At 42.4% G+C, this 18681-nt stretch overlaps 3 protein-coding genes and 1 pseudogene across 3 annotated transcripts in view; 2 read left to right on the forward strand and 2 right to left on the reverse strand.

The window, feature by feature from the left end:
* LOC125768286 (putative uncharacterized protein DDB_G0282133) overlaps positions 1-18681 on the reverse strand; it is a 260527-nt gene that overhangs the window by 232175 nt on the left and 9671 nt on the right. The window lies entirely within an intron of this gene.
* The window catches only part of LOC125769450 (ankyrin repeat and LEM domain-containing protein 1-like), a 361429-nt gene that overhangs the window by 169754 nt on the left and 172994 nt on the right, over positions 1-18681 (reverse strand).
* Positions 60-1690, forward strand: LOC125769441 (uncharacterized; annotated as a pseudogene).
* LOC125768312 (uncharacterized) lies at positions 1685-2458 on the forward strand. Its single transcript, XM_049435761.1, has one exon. The coding sequence runs from the start codon at positions 1775-1777 to the stop codon at positions 2333-2335; it is 561 nt and encodes a 186-aa protein (XP_049291718.1). The 5' UTR covers positions 1685-1774; the 3' UTR covers positions 2336-2458.

Consider the following 18681-nt stretch of genomic DNA (forward strand, 5'->3'; position numbering starts at 1 on the left):
AACATGACCATTTTTTTTTCCAATTTTCAATGAAACTAGAGTGCAAAATCGATGTCCAATGATTTTAAAAACTAGTTTATGGCTAACTTAAGCTAATACCATACTTTTTTCGATAATTAAACGATGCGAAATACCTTATTTATCGTATTGAAAAATAGCACAACAATTGGTGTATGGAAAACCGGAATGCACCAATTGTTGTGCTATTTTTATGCTGTTAGTTTGAGCCATCATAGTAATCGTCAAAGCCTAAATGGTTTGGCATTGTTCATCTAATATATTCATAAACAAAGGGCGTGTCTTGAAGACTTGTTTAGCGAATTACCTACGAATAATTACGAATCAATTACTTAAAAAGATGGCCACATCACCAACAACTCGAGAAGATGCATTAAAGCAATGTTTGCATAGCATAAAACATAATAACCTTAGTGTCTATGCTGCATCAAAAAAATTCGGTATTCCGCCATCCACATGCCGTTACCGTTTAAGCAATGGCTGGAAAAATAAAAATTCGCCGGGACCAAACACAATTTTATCAGCCGACGAAGAAAACGAAATTGGCGAATGGTTACAACAAATGCAACAGCGTGGTTTCCCTGTGTCCCGTAAAACACTGACGAATAAAGTCGCGAATTTTCTAAACTCAACTGGTCGTGAAACCCCGTTTAGAAATAATCTACCAGGTATGTGTAAAACACATGTTTTCTTTTTATAATCGTTTAGTTAATACAAAGATTTATTATTGCAGGTCGTAAATGGTTAATATTATTTATGAAAAGACATAAGACCCTCTCTTTCCGAAAACCTGAAACTATCTCATCCGCAAGCAGAAGAGTATCCGATAATGATATAAAAAGCTGGTTTCAAAACATATATGAATGGCTAAAAAACATGAATTTCGCGAAATTTTGAACGATCCATCAAGGCTTTTAATGGTACCGATACAGGTTTTAATTTGCAACCGAAGACGAAAGAAGTGATCGCTGTTAAAGGATCCAGAAACGTTTACGAAGTGGAACAAGCATCGGGAAGGCAGAATATAACTGTTATGTTCACATTCAATGCTGAAGTTAGTGTAGTGTATCCCCATGTTATTTTACCAGGACAACGGATTCGCAAAGAAATTGCACAAGGATTTTCAGCGGACTGGGGGCTTGGACAAAGCGAACGCGGATGGATGGATACTAACAATTTCAAAGAATATATCGTCAAAGTTTTTCATCCGTGGTTAGTGAACCGAGGGGTACGATTCCTAGTTATTTTCTTCGTAGATGGTCATTCGTCACATAAATCAATAGAAGTGGCGGATGTATGTCAATCTTTAGGAATTATACTCATTTCTCTTTATCCCAACACGACGCACATAACACAACCTGCGGATGTTGCTGTTTTTAAGCCATTAAAGGATAAATGGAGAGAACGGTTAACTGAATGGCACCACGAACATCCTGGAGAGGCATTCACTGTCAAATATTTCGGACCCGTTTTGCAGGATGCCTTGAAAGATGGTATTAATCCGGAGAGCGTGAAAAATGGATTCCGTGTTTGCGGATTGTATCCTTTTAGTCCCGAAAACGTTGATTTCTCCAAATGTCTCAACAGATTGGAAAACAATAACGCTACCAATAACATGCAAGAGCTGATACCAACTCCAGATCATAATCAAACAATAGCACCCCCAATATAAAATTCCCGACGAACACCTTTGTTCCACGAACCAACGTATGCCCTGGGACGCTCATTATCATATTTAGAAAACTCGCCAGTCCAAATGGAAGAAAATGTGAAAATTCCAATTGAAAAAATTATCCAAGCACTGGATCTTATTGGTAAAACCACAATTGCAAAGGTAACTCACGACATCAGGAATCTTTCACGCGAGGAGCGCATAATTAGATTCTTCTACAATGAATTTTTAAAGCCATTTGCGGACATACAATGTGCTAATCACGCTCAGCCTGATGATCAGATTATTTTAAGAAAAACACAAACTTCTTCAACACAAACTTCGGGAAATGTGATGAACTTCAATGAAGATACATTAGCACTTGAATGTAATGATGAAACAGTCGACGAAACAGCATGTTCTTTACTTCCACCATATGAAGAAGAACGGCTAGAAGAATATTTAGCTGAACCTAATTCATTAGATGTTGATGCTGGATTGTCGGAAAGCAATAACTTGCAAAATGAGGAAAATACTCTTTCCCAAACTCTTAAGCTACCCCCTGTTCCTCATCGTAGTGGACAGCATAGGAAATATAAATCACGATATTTTCCTGTTCTAACCGCCGGCGAAAGACTGGCAGAAATAGAAAAAAAAAGAAAATGAAAACCAGCATAAAGCTGAGCTACGTAAAATCAAAGCTCAAGAACGGCTTAAGTTAAAACTGGAACGGGAAGCACTGCAAAATATTAAAAAGAGAAAAAAAAAGAAAAGATTAAGAATAATTCTGCTAGTAAGTTAGCAATCTAAATAATGTTAATAAAAGACGTAGGTTAATTTAGATTAAAATAATATAATACATAAATGTGTTCATAATTTCTTGTTTGTAGAAGTAATTGAATGAAATAGTGTAAATAATTGTCTATACCAAGAGGCTCCAAACTACGGCCCGCGGATCGTATGCGGCCCACGAGGCCCTCCCGAGAGATCCCGAGATTGGCCCTGTGACTATTTCACTCAAAGCGGCCCGCCATCTTGGAAGTCTCTGGCCTATAATATTGTACATTATACCTAAATAACATATACCTTTATTAAAAAGTCTTTGCATTTCGTAACCAAACTCAAATTTTCCATTGGTTAACATATTATTTTACTGAATGAGACATAATTAGCTGTTAACTGCTATTTTGAACACACAGCACACTGCCAGCATTTTGAGCTGACTGCACAAATTATTTTGCTGTCATTTGTCATTTGCTGTCAAATCAAAACAAAATTTGCCTCTCTAAACCACGATTTTAAAATCAGTAAAAAACGTGTTTATTCTATATTTTTGAGTGATATTAGTTATCAAAAGTTCCTAAAAAACATGAATCTTCCTTTCTATACTCATAAGTTTAAGCGAAATCAATTCAAATGGTGATTTTGGGCTAGCACAATAGCACAACAATTGGTGCATTGAAGAGGTTTACAAAAATGACGGTAACTTTTGTTTTAAATGTTCAAACTACAAAATTTAAAAATGAAAATACGTAAAAAACGTGTGTCTATCGATTGGACTCTTGTTTATGAATTTTAGTTTAGCAGTTTTGCCACAATCGTCGTTCTTGTGAAAACGCTGTACAAACTCGTCCATAATTGGTACACTTACCCTATCTGGACTCTTTAAAGAATTATAAAAAATGGATTTTACGAAAGAGACGAAAGAATTCCTTAGGAATCATTCCTTAGGAATTCTCTTTAAAACATTCCAACAACAACAACAACAGCACTAAGATCGCACCACGCACAATCTAGTTTGGCGCCACGCACCAACAGACACAATTTTCCCGTTTCCGATTAAACAAGGACGAAAGAATCAAGAACATCTTTGTAACGCATTAGTTTTGCACAGAAGCACAAAATGCTTCTTTTATCATATTGATATTAGAAACCAGCACTGGAGAACCTTAAACAATGTTCTTAGGGTTGGCACGTTTTCAAAGTTTGGTCTAAGAATTTCACAAAATCCGATTTGCAAAGGGCCAATGTTAGGGGACTTGTCTCTCTAATAGTTTCACTGCGACTGATTTATTTTTCTGTTTGAGTGGACTGATACATTTTGTCATAGGTTTATGCCTCATGGTTGGAGTGTTGTATCTTAGCTAACATAATAGCCTAATTTAACCTTACCCAAAAAGCCAACAACCATCTTTTTTAAAATCAGTAATGGATACCGCCGAAAACAGAACTATCGCTGAACCTGATGTGTTCGTAACATCAACTGGCGATGATGAAAATTATAACGAGCAATGTGTTAGTTAGAAACATTTCGTAGTGGCTACAATTTTTGAAGGAGCTGAAGTCGTTCACGAGTTAGAAAAAGTCGAAACTGAAAAAGAGTTGATCTCACAAAACCTAGACCCGATATTTAATTTAAACGAACAGAAGCAGGATGACTTGGAATACATAATGGGATATATTGGAAGAAAATTAAAAAAAGTACCCTAATTTACAATGGGGGACATTTCTCTATCTGGTCGACTTTAACGAAATCTAAGGTCACGCCGGCCATTTCTGACTTACTAGACTTATTTTATCATTGACTGATCCTGCATCAGTCCTTGCTACGAGGGGACGATCCGGATGGAATTTGATCCCCGGTCCTACCATGTGCACCGGCGCCGTATCACATACACCACCGGGCCGTCCCAATTGGGAACACACACGTAACAATTGACAGAAGACCATTGCTATAGCCATCCACAATCTTTTGTTGAGCATTTGTCAGCAGGTGGATTGTATAAGCCATCTGCTCATTTATTACAACAAGGAATAGAAATGGAAAAAATATTGCAACAGTTGCACAAAGATGGTAACTTATTTAAAACCGTCCGAATTGTAAATAATTTACCAAACCTCCTTAAAACACATTTCCCGCATTGCCCTTACGAAATTTTAAAAACTTTTGCTAAGCTTAGAATTATAGCGCGAATGAGATTCCTGTAAGCAACCTTGAACGCGTTTGCTCTAAACGTTGACCTGCGAGCTGATCGATGGACACATCGATCGGCTCGTTCTCACGATAGCCGCAGGCCGATCAAGTTGCCGATGAACACCGAATTGCAAGTCGACAATTCGCACGCTAGGTGTTTGGCTTGCGTGTCGATTATTGCAATCACCGCTGTCTGCAGGCACCTCGCTCAGGGCGCAACATAAATAAGCGAAAGATAATAAATTCAGGTACATTATAAGCCTACACTTCAACGAGTTCGACTCGTTATTTAATATCACGAATGTTGGCGCTAACGCTTGCACCTACGCCAGTAAACGTGCGTTGGATGATAAAACGTCAGGACACGCATCCGGTTAATGAAATGTGCGTGCGCTGCGTCAAGCGATCGGCCTCTTTTCCATCCAACCACCGAGGAGACAGGACGAGTTTTAGTGTTCGCATCACCCCGCTCACACTCAAAACACCTGTTAAACAATAAACGTAACAACGAAAATATACGGTTTGGTTACCACATTCCTTAACAACAAATATAAATTCACTTCATTCTTTCTCGTTGAGTAGATGCAATCCTGAATCACTCCCTGTTATTCTGCGCATTTCTAATGTATTCAAGCTTGCCTATCCTTAGCTCCAGTCACGTCAACATTATTAATCAGCTGTGTTCACTGTGGCGCGTTTTGTTTGGCGATTTGTATTGGTTTATCACCTCCTTTGATAGGAAAAGTGCTTCGCTAAGTGACTAGTGACAATTTATATTTTGCGCAATATCCTTCGGTCACCGACTCATCGCATCATGACCGATCTGTGCCTATCCTGCTCTCGCGCTCCTTCGTCTGAGGATCACAAATACACTTGCGACGGATTCTGCAAGCGCTGGGCGCATCGTACTTGCCTTCGAGGGAATAATGCGGCTGTAAAAGAACTCACTAAGGCTGGCTCTCTTTTCCTCTGGATGTGTCCTGAACGTTCGGAGATTCGCCGTAGTGGACGCACACTAGTAAAAGAGCAGCTCTCTTCAGCACTCACGTCTCTCCAATCTCAGCTATCAGCTGATTTTGACGCTCGCTTGAAACCATTAAACACACGGTTTTATCAACACTCGATCAACGCCTGGCTATCCGACCTACAACGCACACTGCCTCAACCGCTACAGTGGCAACAGCATCCGATGTGACCAAACCTGCAAAAAGACGCCTTGTCGATCACTCTCCACCGTCCGCGACTACTGCTCCCGCACTCCTCACTGGCACGGCTCCAATCTCAACATCATCTCATGCCGCGTTATTGCTTCCCCCGGAATCGCCTAAATTCTGGCTCTACTTGTCGCGCTTTCAGCCGACCACGAGTAGCCAGGATGTCCAGGCTTTTGTAAAGGAGCAAATCGGCATCGAAGATGTCACTGCCATCAAACTAGTGCCTGCTGTTCGAGACCTCAGCACACTAACTTTCACTTCGTTCAAAGTTGGTATGTCGACTGAGCACTGGGAAAATCCACTATCACGTTCTTCTTAGCCGATTGGGACAATCTTTAAGGAATTTAAAGACCTTCGTAACGCATCTAATGCCGTAATGACAACACCTATTAACCGCTTAGCGACCTCTTCAACTGAACCCAGCATAAAGCAACAACATCACTGTTCCTGTTACAACCAGCGATACCATCTGTAATGCTCACACTCCTACAGATAATGGCCCACGTCCTGCGACACTACCACCATCACAGCAACATCAATAGCCATTTCTCACGCACCACCAATGTACCCGAAACGATGTACACCTTAACCTGAGTCCGTATGTCAGCTCATCTTACTAATGCCCTGCGTCGTCATCAGTACCTGGCGTGTCTTCTACAACTACATCTACTGTTTTCTATGTTCCTATCACCGTATACTACCAAAATGTTCGCGGCATAAATTCCAAGTTTACCGACTTCCTGCTCGCTATCTCGGATGTCAGCTACGACATCATAGTTTTTACGGAAACCTGTTTGGACGATTCCACACCATCATCAGTTTTCTCCGGTAGCATACATATATTCAATTTTTCGTTGCGATCGTCATTAGAATGATAGTAACGCCTCTCGTGGTGGCGGGGTTCTTATTGCCTGTTCCTCCCGACTTAAGGCTTCAACCGTACCGTGGAAGCTAGCCTGGCTGTTTCCTATCCTTAAGAAAGGTAACCCTTCCGATGTATCCAGATACCGCGGTATAGCACTACTGTGTGCTCTATGCAAGGTTTTCGAGATCATACTCCATTCCTTCCTCCTGAATCATGTGCACCGTCTTGTCATGCCTCAGCAACATGGATTTTTTCCTAAACGCTCCACAACCTCAAACCTTTTCGTTCGACGTCTATTTGTACAGTAATACCAGTGGCAGTGAAACAGTGACACAAATACGATCAGCGGCATCAATACCAGCAGCGGTAGCAGTTCTACCAGCAATACTAACAGCGGTAACGGACCCGACGTCATAAATGAAGAAGAACCTATAATGGCTCCAAAATTAGACATCAATGTAGCTTTGAAGCTTTTAAAACTTGTAATGGGTCTGCATCGGAATTACATTCACTTATCGAAAGTGTGGAGTTACTTCAAGATTATTCGGAAGGTGTTATGGAAGTAAATCTTATCAAATTTTTAAAAACCACTTTAACTGGTAGTGCGCAAGGAACGATTGATTCTGCTACTAATATTCAGCAAGCCTTCCATTTGCTAAGAAACAGGTTTAGTGTACAGTTAACTTAACTGTCGCTTCACAAAAACAATTAAAACAATTTATTTCAGAATTTGGTTCCGCTATAGAAAAACTTGCAACCAAACTATCAGCAGCCCATGTATCATCTGGCACATTTTCAATCGAAGCAGCCACTATTAATATTGTTGAACCAATACCCAACTAGCCATATCAACATACCTTCTCGTTCTGTCTTATGAACAATCAAACCTGCCAAAGCGAGAAAGCATGTTGGTTTGGCTGGTTGGGTAGCGGTGCGTGCTTTCATAAACGGATTAAAAAATTCAATCACTAGATTCTTTTTACAAGCAAGGAATCCTATAACCCTTCATAAAGCCATTTCCGACGCTCTTGAACAAATTGAAACAAACGATGATGCAGCATTCTGGTGCCAAACTGTCAACCGAGGTACAAAAAATAATATATACTACAATTGTTGCAACAAATTGTCAACAGGGACTACGGGCGAAAAGGGCGAAATAGAAATAGCCAACCCAATCGGACGTTTTCAATGAGTTTCGGCAAAAGTTGCGACCTATTTTTCGTATACCGAAATGTTTGCCGACAGCATTTCCGGAAATCAGTCAGTTTCGTCCAGACAGCAGGAGGACTGCAGGATTTTTGCTGTCATCATGCGGATGTCTAGCAAAAAGCTCAATTTCAAAATTAAAGCAAAAAAGCTTGTCACAGCCGTTGCCACATTACTTTTTTCTATGTGTGGCGGTCGATCGTCTTTTTTTTCTCTTGCTTGCTCCTGCTTATTCTACAATTTGTTCGATTCGCAAGTTCTGTTCTGCGCTGGTGTGTCTTGCATCGCGTTCGTTCGTTCGTTCTGCCTAGGGCTTGTCGGTTTGTTTCGTTTTGACTAGTGGTATAGGATTTAGACCGTACTATTATTTCAAGGTTAGGGTATCCTCGCGTCATGTGCGCAAGGGTAAGTATGATTAGTCATATACTGGAGTGATATTGCCAGCTCGCCCATGTGTGTTTTCTGCAAAGATAGTAATGGTAGGAAATATCGGGAAACGATCCCAGACTTACACTTGGAGGCAATTTGCCGTGGTGTTTCAAGCGTCGGCGAACCGATGGTACCAACAATTTGGCGCCAAAAGGATTGATACGGACCAGGTTTTGTTCTACGTGCAGTGCCTCGAACGAAGTACCATCAGCTGTTCTGTTATGGTTCTATTGCTGGTGGTGCTTCGTGCGCGATGCATCAACATGTTGTGGACTGATCTGAGCAATAATGATTTTTAGGTTGGTGTTTTTGTACGAGTGTTTTTATTTTTCAACATAGATTGGCGATCCTCGCACACGGACCGTTTTTACGTAGCTTTAGTTTGGCGATTTTACAATGATATTTGTTGAATTATGTATGGGTTTGTTGTTAAAATAAACATTCCTTTTTTCGTAGGCTTTCGTGACATCTAATATGCAAAGCCATACCAGAACATTATCAATCGTACATATTCTTGGCTCTTGCTTGATACCGAATAGGATCATTACAGATGTCGCGAAGTACGTTCATGTACAGTGCACTGTTAAATGTTTCATTGCGTTTCAATTCCTACACGCGCCTTTTAATTTAAAGTGCCTGAGCATCTTTCGCACGGCATCGATTGCGCTGGTAAGAAGGAAATGCTAGAGAATATTCCAGGTGTTCCATGCTACGTTCAGCTGTGTTGTGATATGTTTTGCACTTAATATTAGTTTTCCAGGAAGTGTCGCTACGGTCGCATCCAATAGAAACAGTTTGGCTCACGGACTTAGCTGGTGCAATGCAATGCAATGAGCAATTCAATGAAAGGATCGATGGCAAATGAAATGTTGTGATCAGCAACTCTGGCCGGCAAAGACAAGCATTACAAGAATGCTTCGAGGCCACGCAATCGATTTGTATTAAGAGAAATGCAAACAGAATTGTTATTCATATTAAATTGATAGAACTGTTTATCTTTCACAACACGAAGAAAGCTGTAACGTGTTCCAAAATATGTTATGAAACTTAAAAAGAGCTACATTAACACAAAATAGCTGTGTATTATTATTCCAATTCACAATCAATTCCAATGTTGTTTTAATTGTATTGTTCAGTCTATTATGACTATTATTCCACAACCGTGTGAAGCTGTGGTATGTTCGTCAGAACGTCTTGTCACACATAGTTTGCGCATTATTTCATCGGTTGATCATTTGACGATGGATCTGAACGACAAGCCATGCATACATTCCTTAAGATAAAAATATCATTTGAATCATTGGGATCACGAAACACTATTGTTTTACGCTCCAGTTTTTGACTACTCACGACGGTTTTATCATCCACAGCTTCCATGCATATGATACGACGTATACGCATGATACAAATGTTGGGATAATTCTGCAGTGTGAGCATATGACGAACTAGTACTTTGGTGGTTCTTTATTTCACGGTCCTATAATCAAATCGGATTCCATCGCCCAAAACGTCTATCAGCTCATAACAAAATCGTGGTAGAAAACAGCAACAGCTTGGACACATGAGCATGAGCTGTTGTTTTATTTTTGTATGATGTCTTGGTGCATTCGCCTCTCATAATATGTAATAATAATTATGTTAATAATAATGATAAAAATTAAGAAAACAAATGTACAGCGATTCATCAGCGATTCTGTATACGATCCCGCGAACAACTCGGATAGCTTCGATTTGTTGTTGTAAACCAATGCATTTGTTGGTGTTGTTGGTGTTTGGAGCAGTCTGACAACCGCACGGATTGTACACTTTTGTATCGACGGTAGAACGAGCGTGAGTACGAGCAAGAGGGCATAACCCAAGAGAAGCGAACAGCATGAGAAAACTCATCAGACTCGACTTGAGCTTTCTGACCGTCTTTCGCTCAGTGTCAGTGCGAGCAGGCACGGAATATTTTTTAGAGGGAGACGTTCTGTCATTTGCTCTTGACAAGTCGAAACTTTTTGCTTGGGCAAGTTGGTAGTCCTGTTTCGCTCGGGCGAAAGAAGAACGCAGCATTCGGAGTTCAGTTACGGAGAGAATAAGGTTAGAAGCGGGAGAGAAGAGACTAGATTTTAAGCCAGTCAACCAAGAATCACAATTTAAAAAGAATACTGCGCTATAAAAAGGGTCTAGTGTAAAAAAAACCTTACTCTGTGTTAACATTCTTCAAAACTTAATCGAAAACAAGTGATAATGAACAGTTGTGTAGCTTGCAATCGTTCTGACGAGGAAGAGGACATCCCAGGCAGCAAAATTTGGGATGTCGCATGAACTTTTGTATGGGTGCTACACTACCAAAAACCCTACCAAAATGCTTACCCATAGCAGCATGAATGGTTGGGTTTTTCTGTAGCGTCGCACGGGTGTCGCGTGTTGCATGCAATTTATTCTACCATTTTACCCCCACCCCAAACCTTTCGGATCGTACGAAATGAAAACACGAAGGATTCTCTTTTCACTCTCTTCCTTTATTTACTCACCATTTCGCTCACTCATATTTGGGTATATCCCCTCTGTTCTGGCGCCAGCTGATCCTCGCCTCGTCGTGCCGGTCGATCCATCCATCCTAGCCCGTTCGCCTTCCCTCTGGCCCCTCGTACGTCTTCCTTCCTCCACAAGGACTGGCCTCCTTGGAAATGCGGTGCACGGTGTTGGACCGATGAAAAGCTGTTGGAGAAAGCGAAAAAAAAACACTTTTTACACACATATTATAACCCGCAAACATTTCAAACTTACCGAAATTTTCAACAGCAAACATTGCTGTAATTTTATGTACGCCAACTGCACCGTATCCGCCTGCATTCCCGGCAACTTTAGCTGCATTCTCCTATGTCCCATTTGGTCCGGGATAATCCTTTTGCTGCGCCGTCTACCTTCGCACACACGCACTTTTATTCACTTTTTATACATGGCTTACAAGCCCTTCTTACACTACACACTTTCGAGACAAATTCGCGGTGGAAACAATTAATTTAACTTAACTTAATTAGGTTTTAAATAACACGCCACGGAGCTGAATCGTGTCCAGCAAAATTAAAATCTGTTTGAGAAATTGTTTACAATTCGTCCAACAAGAGCGAGAAGAGAGCCAAAACAAATGGCACTATGGGGTATCTCAAATGAAGGATCAAAATTTTTGACCATAAAAATAATATCCATTATTCGACATAAAATTAATTGCATAAAAGGAAGAAATTATTGAAGGAGATGATTGTTTACCCCTTCTTAATAATTAAAATTAATTAATTATTGATAAAATCATTTTTATATACTTAAATATGCATAAAAACGAAATATTTGCAATAACAACTAATTTTGACCAGATACAATCTAATCCACACCATTCACCCATGGTGATCCTAATCGGCGCCATCCTTTGATAACAGCCAATCAGGACGCAGCTTACTTCTGCCGGGTACGATACATGGCCGATATTGTGTGTGCGGTGCGACACCGCGAAACCGAGCAGTTTGTTGCACACCCGAAAATGAACAAGGGCGAGATGAGCGAGAGGGAAGAAAAGCGGCTAAAGTCTGAAACACGACCCCCCCCCCCCACTCACGGTCACTCATCAGCGTGTCAATTTTTCGTACAGGGTGGTTCGGAGACTATGCAATGTGGCCTGAATTTGATTTTTTTTTACAATTACTATTAAATTGTAAGGAGGTTTTCGCATAGTGAAAAGTGATTTATTCATCGAGGAACCAAGTTCCATACGCTGTTTGTGAAACCGTAAAATTTTCCTCATTTTTGGCCCAACTTTGCCCCATAGCTCCGCCGGTATCCAAGATATCGCCAAACTTTCTTCTGGCCATGGCTAGATGGCACTTGTGGCTAGATTTCGTCCATGCACCACTAATCGCTACCATGTCTGTGGCCGGAGCTATTCGCGAAAGCTCCAACGGATCGCCAATCTTTGACCTGTGGTCGATAGATGGCACCAATTGCTACATTTTCTTCTTCGACGGCCATGCCCTCAGGTGTCTGTGTCTCGAAACATAATTAAAAAAACACGCAACCGATTTCGAACCACCCTGCACGAAAAAAAGTCACTCAAATGAGTGCCCGTGAGTGGGGGGGGTCGTGTTTCAGACTTTAGCCAGCAAAGCTCGTATGGGCCAGAATGGGACGGGAACAGCTTGCAACAGCAACTCTCGGACGCGACACTTTCCTTCGTGGGTGCGCTGAACCGCGCGGGGTAGAAATCGCACGTGAAACGAGGGGAAGTCATGCAACATTGCTACCTGGGGTGTCTTGTGACACATGCGACGAGTGGCAACACTACAGTTATGCTGGAGTAGATAGCAGCATTAAGCACAAACCGTGTGTTGGAAACGACCGCACCTCGACCCGACGAAATAAAGTAAATACGATATGCGTGCGCTGATCTAGATCCGGTGAAAGGAAAAAGTACGCGTAGAAAGAGATCCGGTCGGGCAGTAGCTAAGCAATCGTGGTGAGGACTATACTAGCTTTTTATAAACTCAACTTATAAACAAAAATAAAGTTGATTTATTCAAAAACAGTAAACGGCCACGATTCTACTCAATGCCGTGGGTGTGTGCAAAGTGTAGTACGGAGAAGAAGGCAAGTAAAGCGCTTTCATGTGAAGATCGTGTGGAGCGAACAGCCGGGTGAGCGAGTGATAATAGTAGTGGGAGAAAGACGGCGGTAGATGACGAGATGCTGCTGGTAAAACGCGTGATGGAGCGGAAAGATGCGGTCGAAGATCGGACGGCAAGAGGAAGTGCGGTGGAATGGAAGTGTGCCGAAGTCGGTGGACACGCGGCTGCAGAGTGGCAGAACACAGACGATGAGCGATCGTGTGTGAGTGGTGCGGTACAAGGACGGCGGGAGGATGATATGCGTTCGATGTGCAGTAGTATAAGCCAGTGCTCCCCAACCTATTTAGTACCGCGGACCACTTTTTGTTCGACAAAAGTATATCGCGGCCCACATGAGACTCTAAGAACGGATTTTTTAAATAAAACATTAGTAAAAAATGTAATTGTCCGCAATCTGACACATCGAGGGGTGTAGAACGATTTCGTCACGTAAAAACGCTTGAAATGGTAAACAATACGTATTAAAATGATCGGTCCAACGACCGAAAATTTCTTCCGCGGACCACTTCTACTTAAGCCACGGACCACAAGTGGTCCGCGGACCATAGGTTGGGGACCACTGGTATAAGCGATCGCGGGGGCGAAGATTCAAGCGATGAAGAGGTGCAAGAACAATTATTGCGAAATGAAATAGCGTTACTTAGGTTGCAATTAAGCAAACGATTGCGTTCCGAAAAGGAGAAGCAGGAGAAGAAAAGAAAGGAGCAACGTGATAAGAGAATGAAGGAGCGTGAGTTCGATCACTACGGAGGACAAAGTGGAAGATTGGTTACGTGGCGCTAAGACAAGAAGCTGTAAGGTTGTTCGATATTTACATGAAATATTAATTTTCTTTAATTTGTAACGGTCAATATTTAAAATTATATCTTGTTTTGACAATTTGGAATTCGAGCTCGAAAAAGTTGACAGGAAGTACTTTCAGGAAATAAAATGTAGAAGTTTGTGAGCAGTCGGCTCAGTTCACAGACAGACGCGAAGGATAACGGACAAGGTCCGTAACCGCTAAGTGAATTCAAAGAAAAACACAACGTAGGGAAAAATAAAGAGAAAGCAACCCAAAAGTAAAACCATATTATTTTCCACAAACATCAAATCGTCGCGACGTAACATTTGGTGCCGTGGGACCTGGATAGAAAAAAGTGAAAATGTCGCTAACCTCAAGCCAAGAAGATAGCTTCCGTGGTTTCTCGGACGACGGACAGAATACGCTGTTAGATAGTGGTATTCAAACAATAGCTATGGCAAAGGAGGAACAAGACGGTTTGATACGTTGTCTAGCGAGGCTAGAACGTTTCGTGGAAAGTCCTACACCAACGAGCAAAGAACAAGTCGATGCTCGTTTGAAACGGCTCGAGCAGTGCTGGGACCAGTTTCAAAAGATTTCAAAGGAAATCAATAGGTTGGATGACGTTAAGAACAAGCGCTCAAACAATGAAAAATTTGACGATTTTGACGAACGTGTGATGGTGTTGACCGGGAATCTGAAAAGTATGCGGTGGTGCCCAAAAGAAGAAAGCGCTAGTGATTCGAAGAAACTATCGAAGGAAACCATAAAACTTCCGAAGATCGTGTTGCCAGAGTTCACGGGAAAGTATGATCAGTGGTTGCAGTTCAGGGATATGTATGAACAAATGATACACAACAATGAAGCTTTGTCAAAGGTTGAAAAGTTCTATTATTTGAAGTGTTCTTTGAAAGGCGATGCTTTGAAAGTGATAGAAGGTTTTCCTATATGCGCAGTTAGTTACGACGCCGCTTGGGATGCTATAGTGAAGCGTTTTGCAAATCCATATTTGCAGAAAAAGAGGCATGCAAACGAGCTTCTGAACTGGCCACGCATGCGGAAGCTTAACGCAGTAAGCATAAATACTCTCATCGATGGCTTTGAAAGGCATCGGGGAAACTCCATCAATGTGGGGCGTTATTTTAACGCAGCTTCTAACATCGAAGCTAGATGAAGCAACGCAGCGTGAGTGGGAGCGTTCCGTGGAAGGCGAAAACGAAGCAAACTATGCTGATTTAATAAAGTTTCTGCGCGGACAAGTTAGAATTTTTGAGGCTTTGGGAGAAAATAAGTCGGATCAGAGAACCCAACCGGCAGTTGTAAACACTCCAAAATTTACTGTGCACGTGGCAACGGGAGAAAAGAAGACAAAGTGTAGTGTTTGTCGTGAAGAGCATTCTACGGCTAAGTGTGAAAAGTTTCTAGATGCTCCGGTAAAAGAACGACTCAAAATAGCGCGTGCGAGTGAGTTGTGTCTTAACTGTTTGAGTAAGGGACATTACAGGAGCCAGTGTTCGTCAATCGTGCGCTGTCGAGCTTGCAAAGGAATGCATCATTCACTTTTACACTTGTGGCTGCCCAAGAAAGACGATGTTTCAGGCAGATCTGTGCAAGCAAGTGAGATGAATAATGGACCATTTCAAAACGAAGTACAAGGTACTTATGTGGAAAATGCGGCTCTGACTATGGCAGTCACCAGACCAACGGTTTCTTGCGGAGTGCTTTCTACAGCGTTAGTGAGAATAAAATCGCGAAGTGGTGAGCTATGTGAAGCAAGAGCCTTATTGGACAATGGTTCCCAAGTGAACATCCTGACGGAAAGGCTATGCAAGAAACTGAATTTGATTCGTCACAGTAGTGAAGTGAAATTAATCGGTATTGGGCATTGCGAGGTCAGCGGTGAAGCTGCGGTTACAACCGAGGTGTTGTCGCAGGCGACAGAATATGCAAGAAAAATGGAATTCTTAGTGCTCGATTGTATCACGCAAAGTCTGCAACCTGTAAGTGTGCCTACGTCATGTGTGCCCGAGAATGGACAAATTGCTGATTCTGGATGGAGCAAAGGCGGTGAAATAGACATTCTTTTAGGCTCACAATACTTTTATGAGTTTTTAGTGTTGGACGGCGGCCGGCCTAAGATTCATAAAGTAAGCGACGAGCATCCCTATTTCGTAAATACCGTTTTTGGATGGGTATTAGCTGGACCAAGACATCCCCGGCATGAGCCATCAGCTGTTTGTTCCCATTTGAGTCTAGTTGACCAGATAGAGAGGTTTTGGTCGATCGAGGAGCTACACGAGGGAAAAAGATTGACACAGGAGGAGCAGGATTGCGAGCTGAGCTTTGTACAGTCACACTCTCGAGATGAAACTGGGCGCTACGTAGTGAAACTGCCAATGAAGATCAACGGTATTGAGATGCTAGGCGAATCCCAATCGATGGCAGAGCGCCGGTTTCTGCAACTGGAGAAGCGCTTATCTAAAGCTTATCTCAATGGACCCGTATTGCAAGATACATTGTTTAACATGGTGCTTAGATTCAGAATGCATCCAATCGCGCTTATGGCAGATATTGAAAAAATGTATCTGCAGGTCAGAGTTCATCGAGAGCATACATCTTTGCAGCGGATTGTTTGGCGATTTTCTGAACACGACAACCTCAAGCACTATGAGTTACAGAGAGTCACGTTTGGTTTGACACCATCATCGTTCCTAGCGACAAGAGTTCTCTTTCAACTGGCGGCTGATGAAGGCGACCATTTTCCGCTGGGACAGAGAGCGCTTCAACAATGTTTCTATGTGGATGATTATATCGGTGGAGCAGATAACGAGGACGAAGCTGTACGACTGGTGAACGAGTTGGTTGAACTGCTAAAAAAGGGAGGATTCAACTTGAGAAAATGGAACTCCAACGTACCTTCAACCTTGCGGAATGTAGACCCAGGTGACAAAGACAATTCCAACCTAGTGAATATTGGGCATGCGGATGAAGTGAAAGCGCTAGGCGTATGCTGGGATCCGGAAGCTGATGAGTTGGGAATTGCGGTACAGTTGGCTGAAGACTCGCCAATCGAACATCCAACAAGAAGAACAGTTTTTTCTGCCATAGCGAAGCTGTTTGATCCTCTAGGCATAATTGCTCCAATTATTGCTTGGGCCAAAATAATGATGCAGCGATTGTGGATTGCCACAAAAGAATGGGATGATCCCATACCTCACGAATTGGCTGATCAATGGAGCTTGTTTCAGAGACAGTCGTGTCACATTCGGCAAATAAGAGTGCCGCGGTATGTATTGTGTCTCCAGAAAACATCTACTCAATTACATTGTTTTGCAGATGCGTCAGAGGCTGCTTATGGGGCTTGCATCTATTTGCGGGTGAAGGGCCAAGAAAGTCTAGTAAAGGTCATTCTGCTAGCTGCAAAATCCAAGGTGGCCCCACTAAAGAAATTGAGCTTGCCACGTCTGGAGCTGTGCGCCGCTGTACTGGGTGCAAAACTATGGAAGACCATTTACGACGCGTTGAACGATCAAACTGTGGAAAGTTTCTTTTGGAGTGATTCCACAGTCGTACTAAGCTGGCTGAGAGCCCCGTCATACACTTGTGCTACCTTTGTCGCTAATAGAGTAGCGATGGTACAGGATTTAACTAAAGGAAATCATTGGCAACATGTGAAGGGTAGTGAGAACCCTGCGGACATATTGTCAAGAGGAGCATTGCCCAGTCAACTAACGAAGGAATGGTTCAGCGGTCCGAATTGGCTTTCAAATGAGAGATGGTCTTTTCCAGAGGATGTGTCTAGTGCAGAGGAGACTCAGTTAGAGCGAAAACGTCGTAGTAACAACTGTTGAGGCTGCAGAACACCCCATACTGGATAAATATTCTTCCTATTGGAAATGTGGTCGAGTGACAGCCTATTGCCTTCGTTTCATACGACGATGCCGAAAGGAGACCGTTTCAACAGGGCCAATTTCTTATAAGGAGTTTAATGAAGCAATTCGACGCTTGGTGGCCACATTACAACGAATCGAATTTCCAGTAGAGGTGCAGGAGTTGGCTTGCGGGAGAGAGTTGCCGAAAAGGTCGAAACTAAGAAGAATCCGGCCATTTCTAGATGGTGAAGGTGTTATGCGAGTTGGAGGACGATTTTCGCAGACGAACATGAGATATAACACCAAACATCCGATGATTCTGCCAAGCAAATGCAATCTTACGAAGATTATTGCAAAAGCATACCATGAAGTGTCGCTCCATGGAGGTCCGCGACTTACCCTTGCAACCATGAGGCAGGATTTTTGGCCGATTAATGGTAAATCACTCGCTAACTCGATACACAAGAATTGCCTAGTATGTTTCAAGGCAAACCCTAGGCCCATCACGCAACCAATTGGCCAGCTGCCAGAGAAAAGGGTGACACCAGCAAGACCATTCTTGACTACGGGGATAGACTACTGCGGTCCTGTTTATCTCAAGCCGGTTCATCGTCGGGCAGCTGCACAGAAGTCGTATATCGCAGTTTTTGTATGTTTTTGTACCAAGGCGGTACATCTCGAATTGGTGGAGGACATGACGACTCCTGCGTTTCTGGCTGCGTTTCGGCGATTTATCTCGCGTCGCGGATATCCCGCCGATGTTTATACGGACAATGGTTTAAACTTTAGAGGAGCTCAACGTGAGCTTGAGGAGGTCCATCGTTTAATGAGTATAGACTCATTTAGGAATACTGTGCAGGAAGATACGCTAAGCAGTGGAATAAGGTGGCATTTTATTCCTCCAAGGGCTCCCAATTTCGGCGGGTTGTGGGAGGCGGCCGTAAAGTCGGCAAAAAAGACATTGAACAAACTGTTTGTATCCCAACGACTATCTTTTGCGGACA

The sequence above is a fragment of the Anopheles funestus genome, chromosome 3RL (genome assembly GCF_943734845.2).
Source record: "Anopheles funestus chromosome 3RL, idAnoFuneDA-416_04, whole genome shotgun sequence".
Taxonomy (NCBI): Eukaryota; Metazoa; Arthropoda; class Insecta; order Diptera; family Culicidae; genus Anopheles; species Anopheles funestus.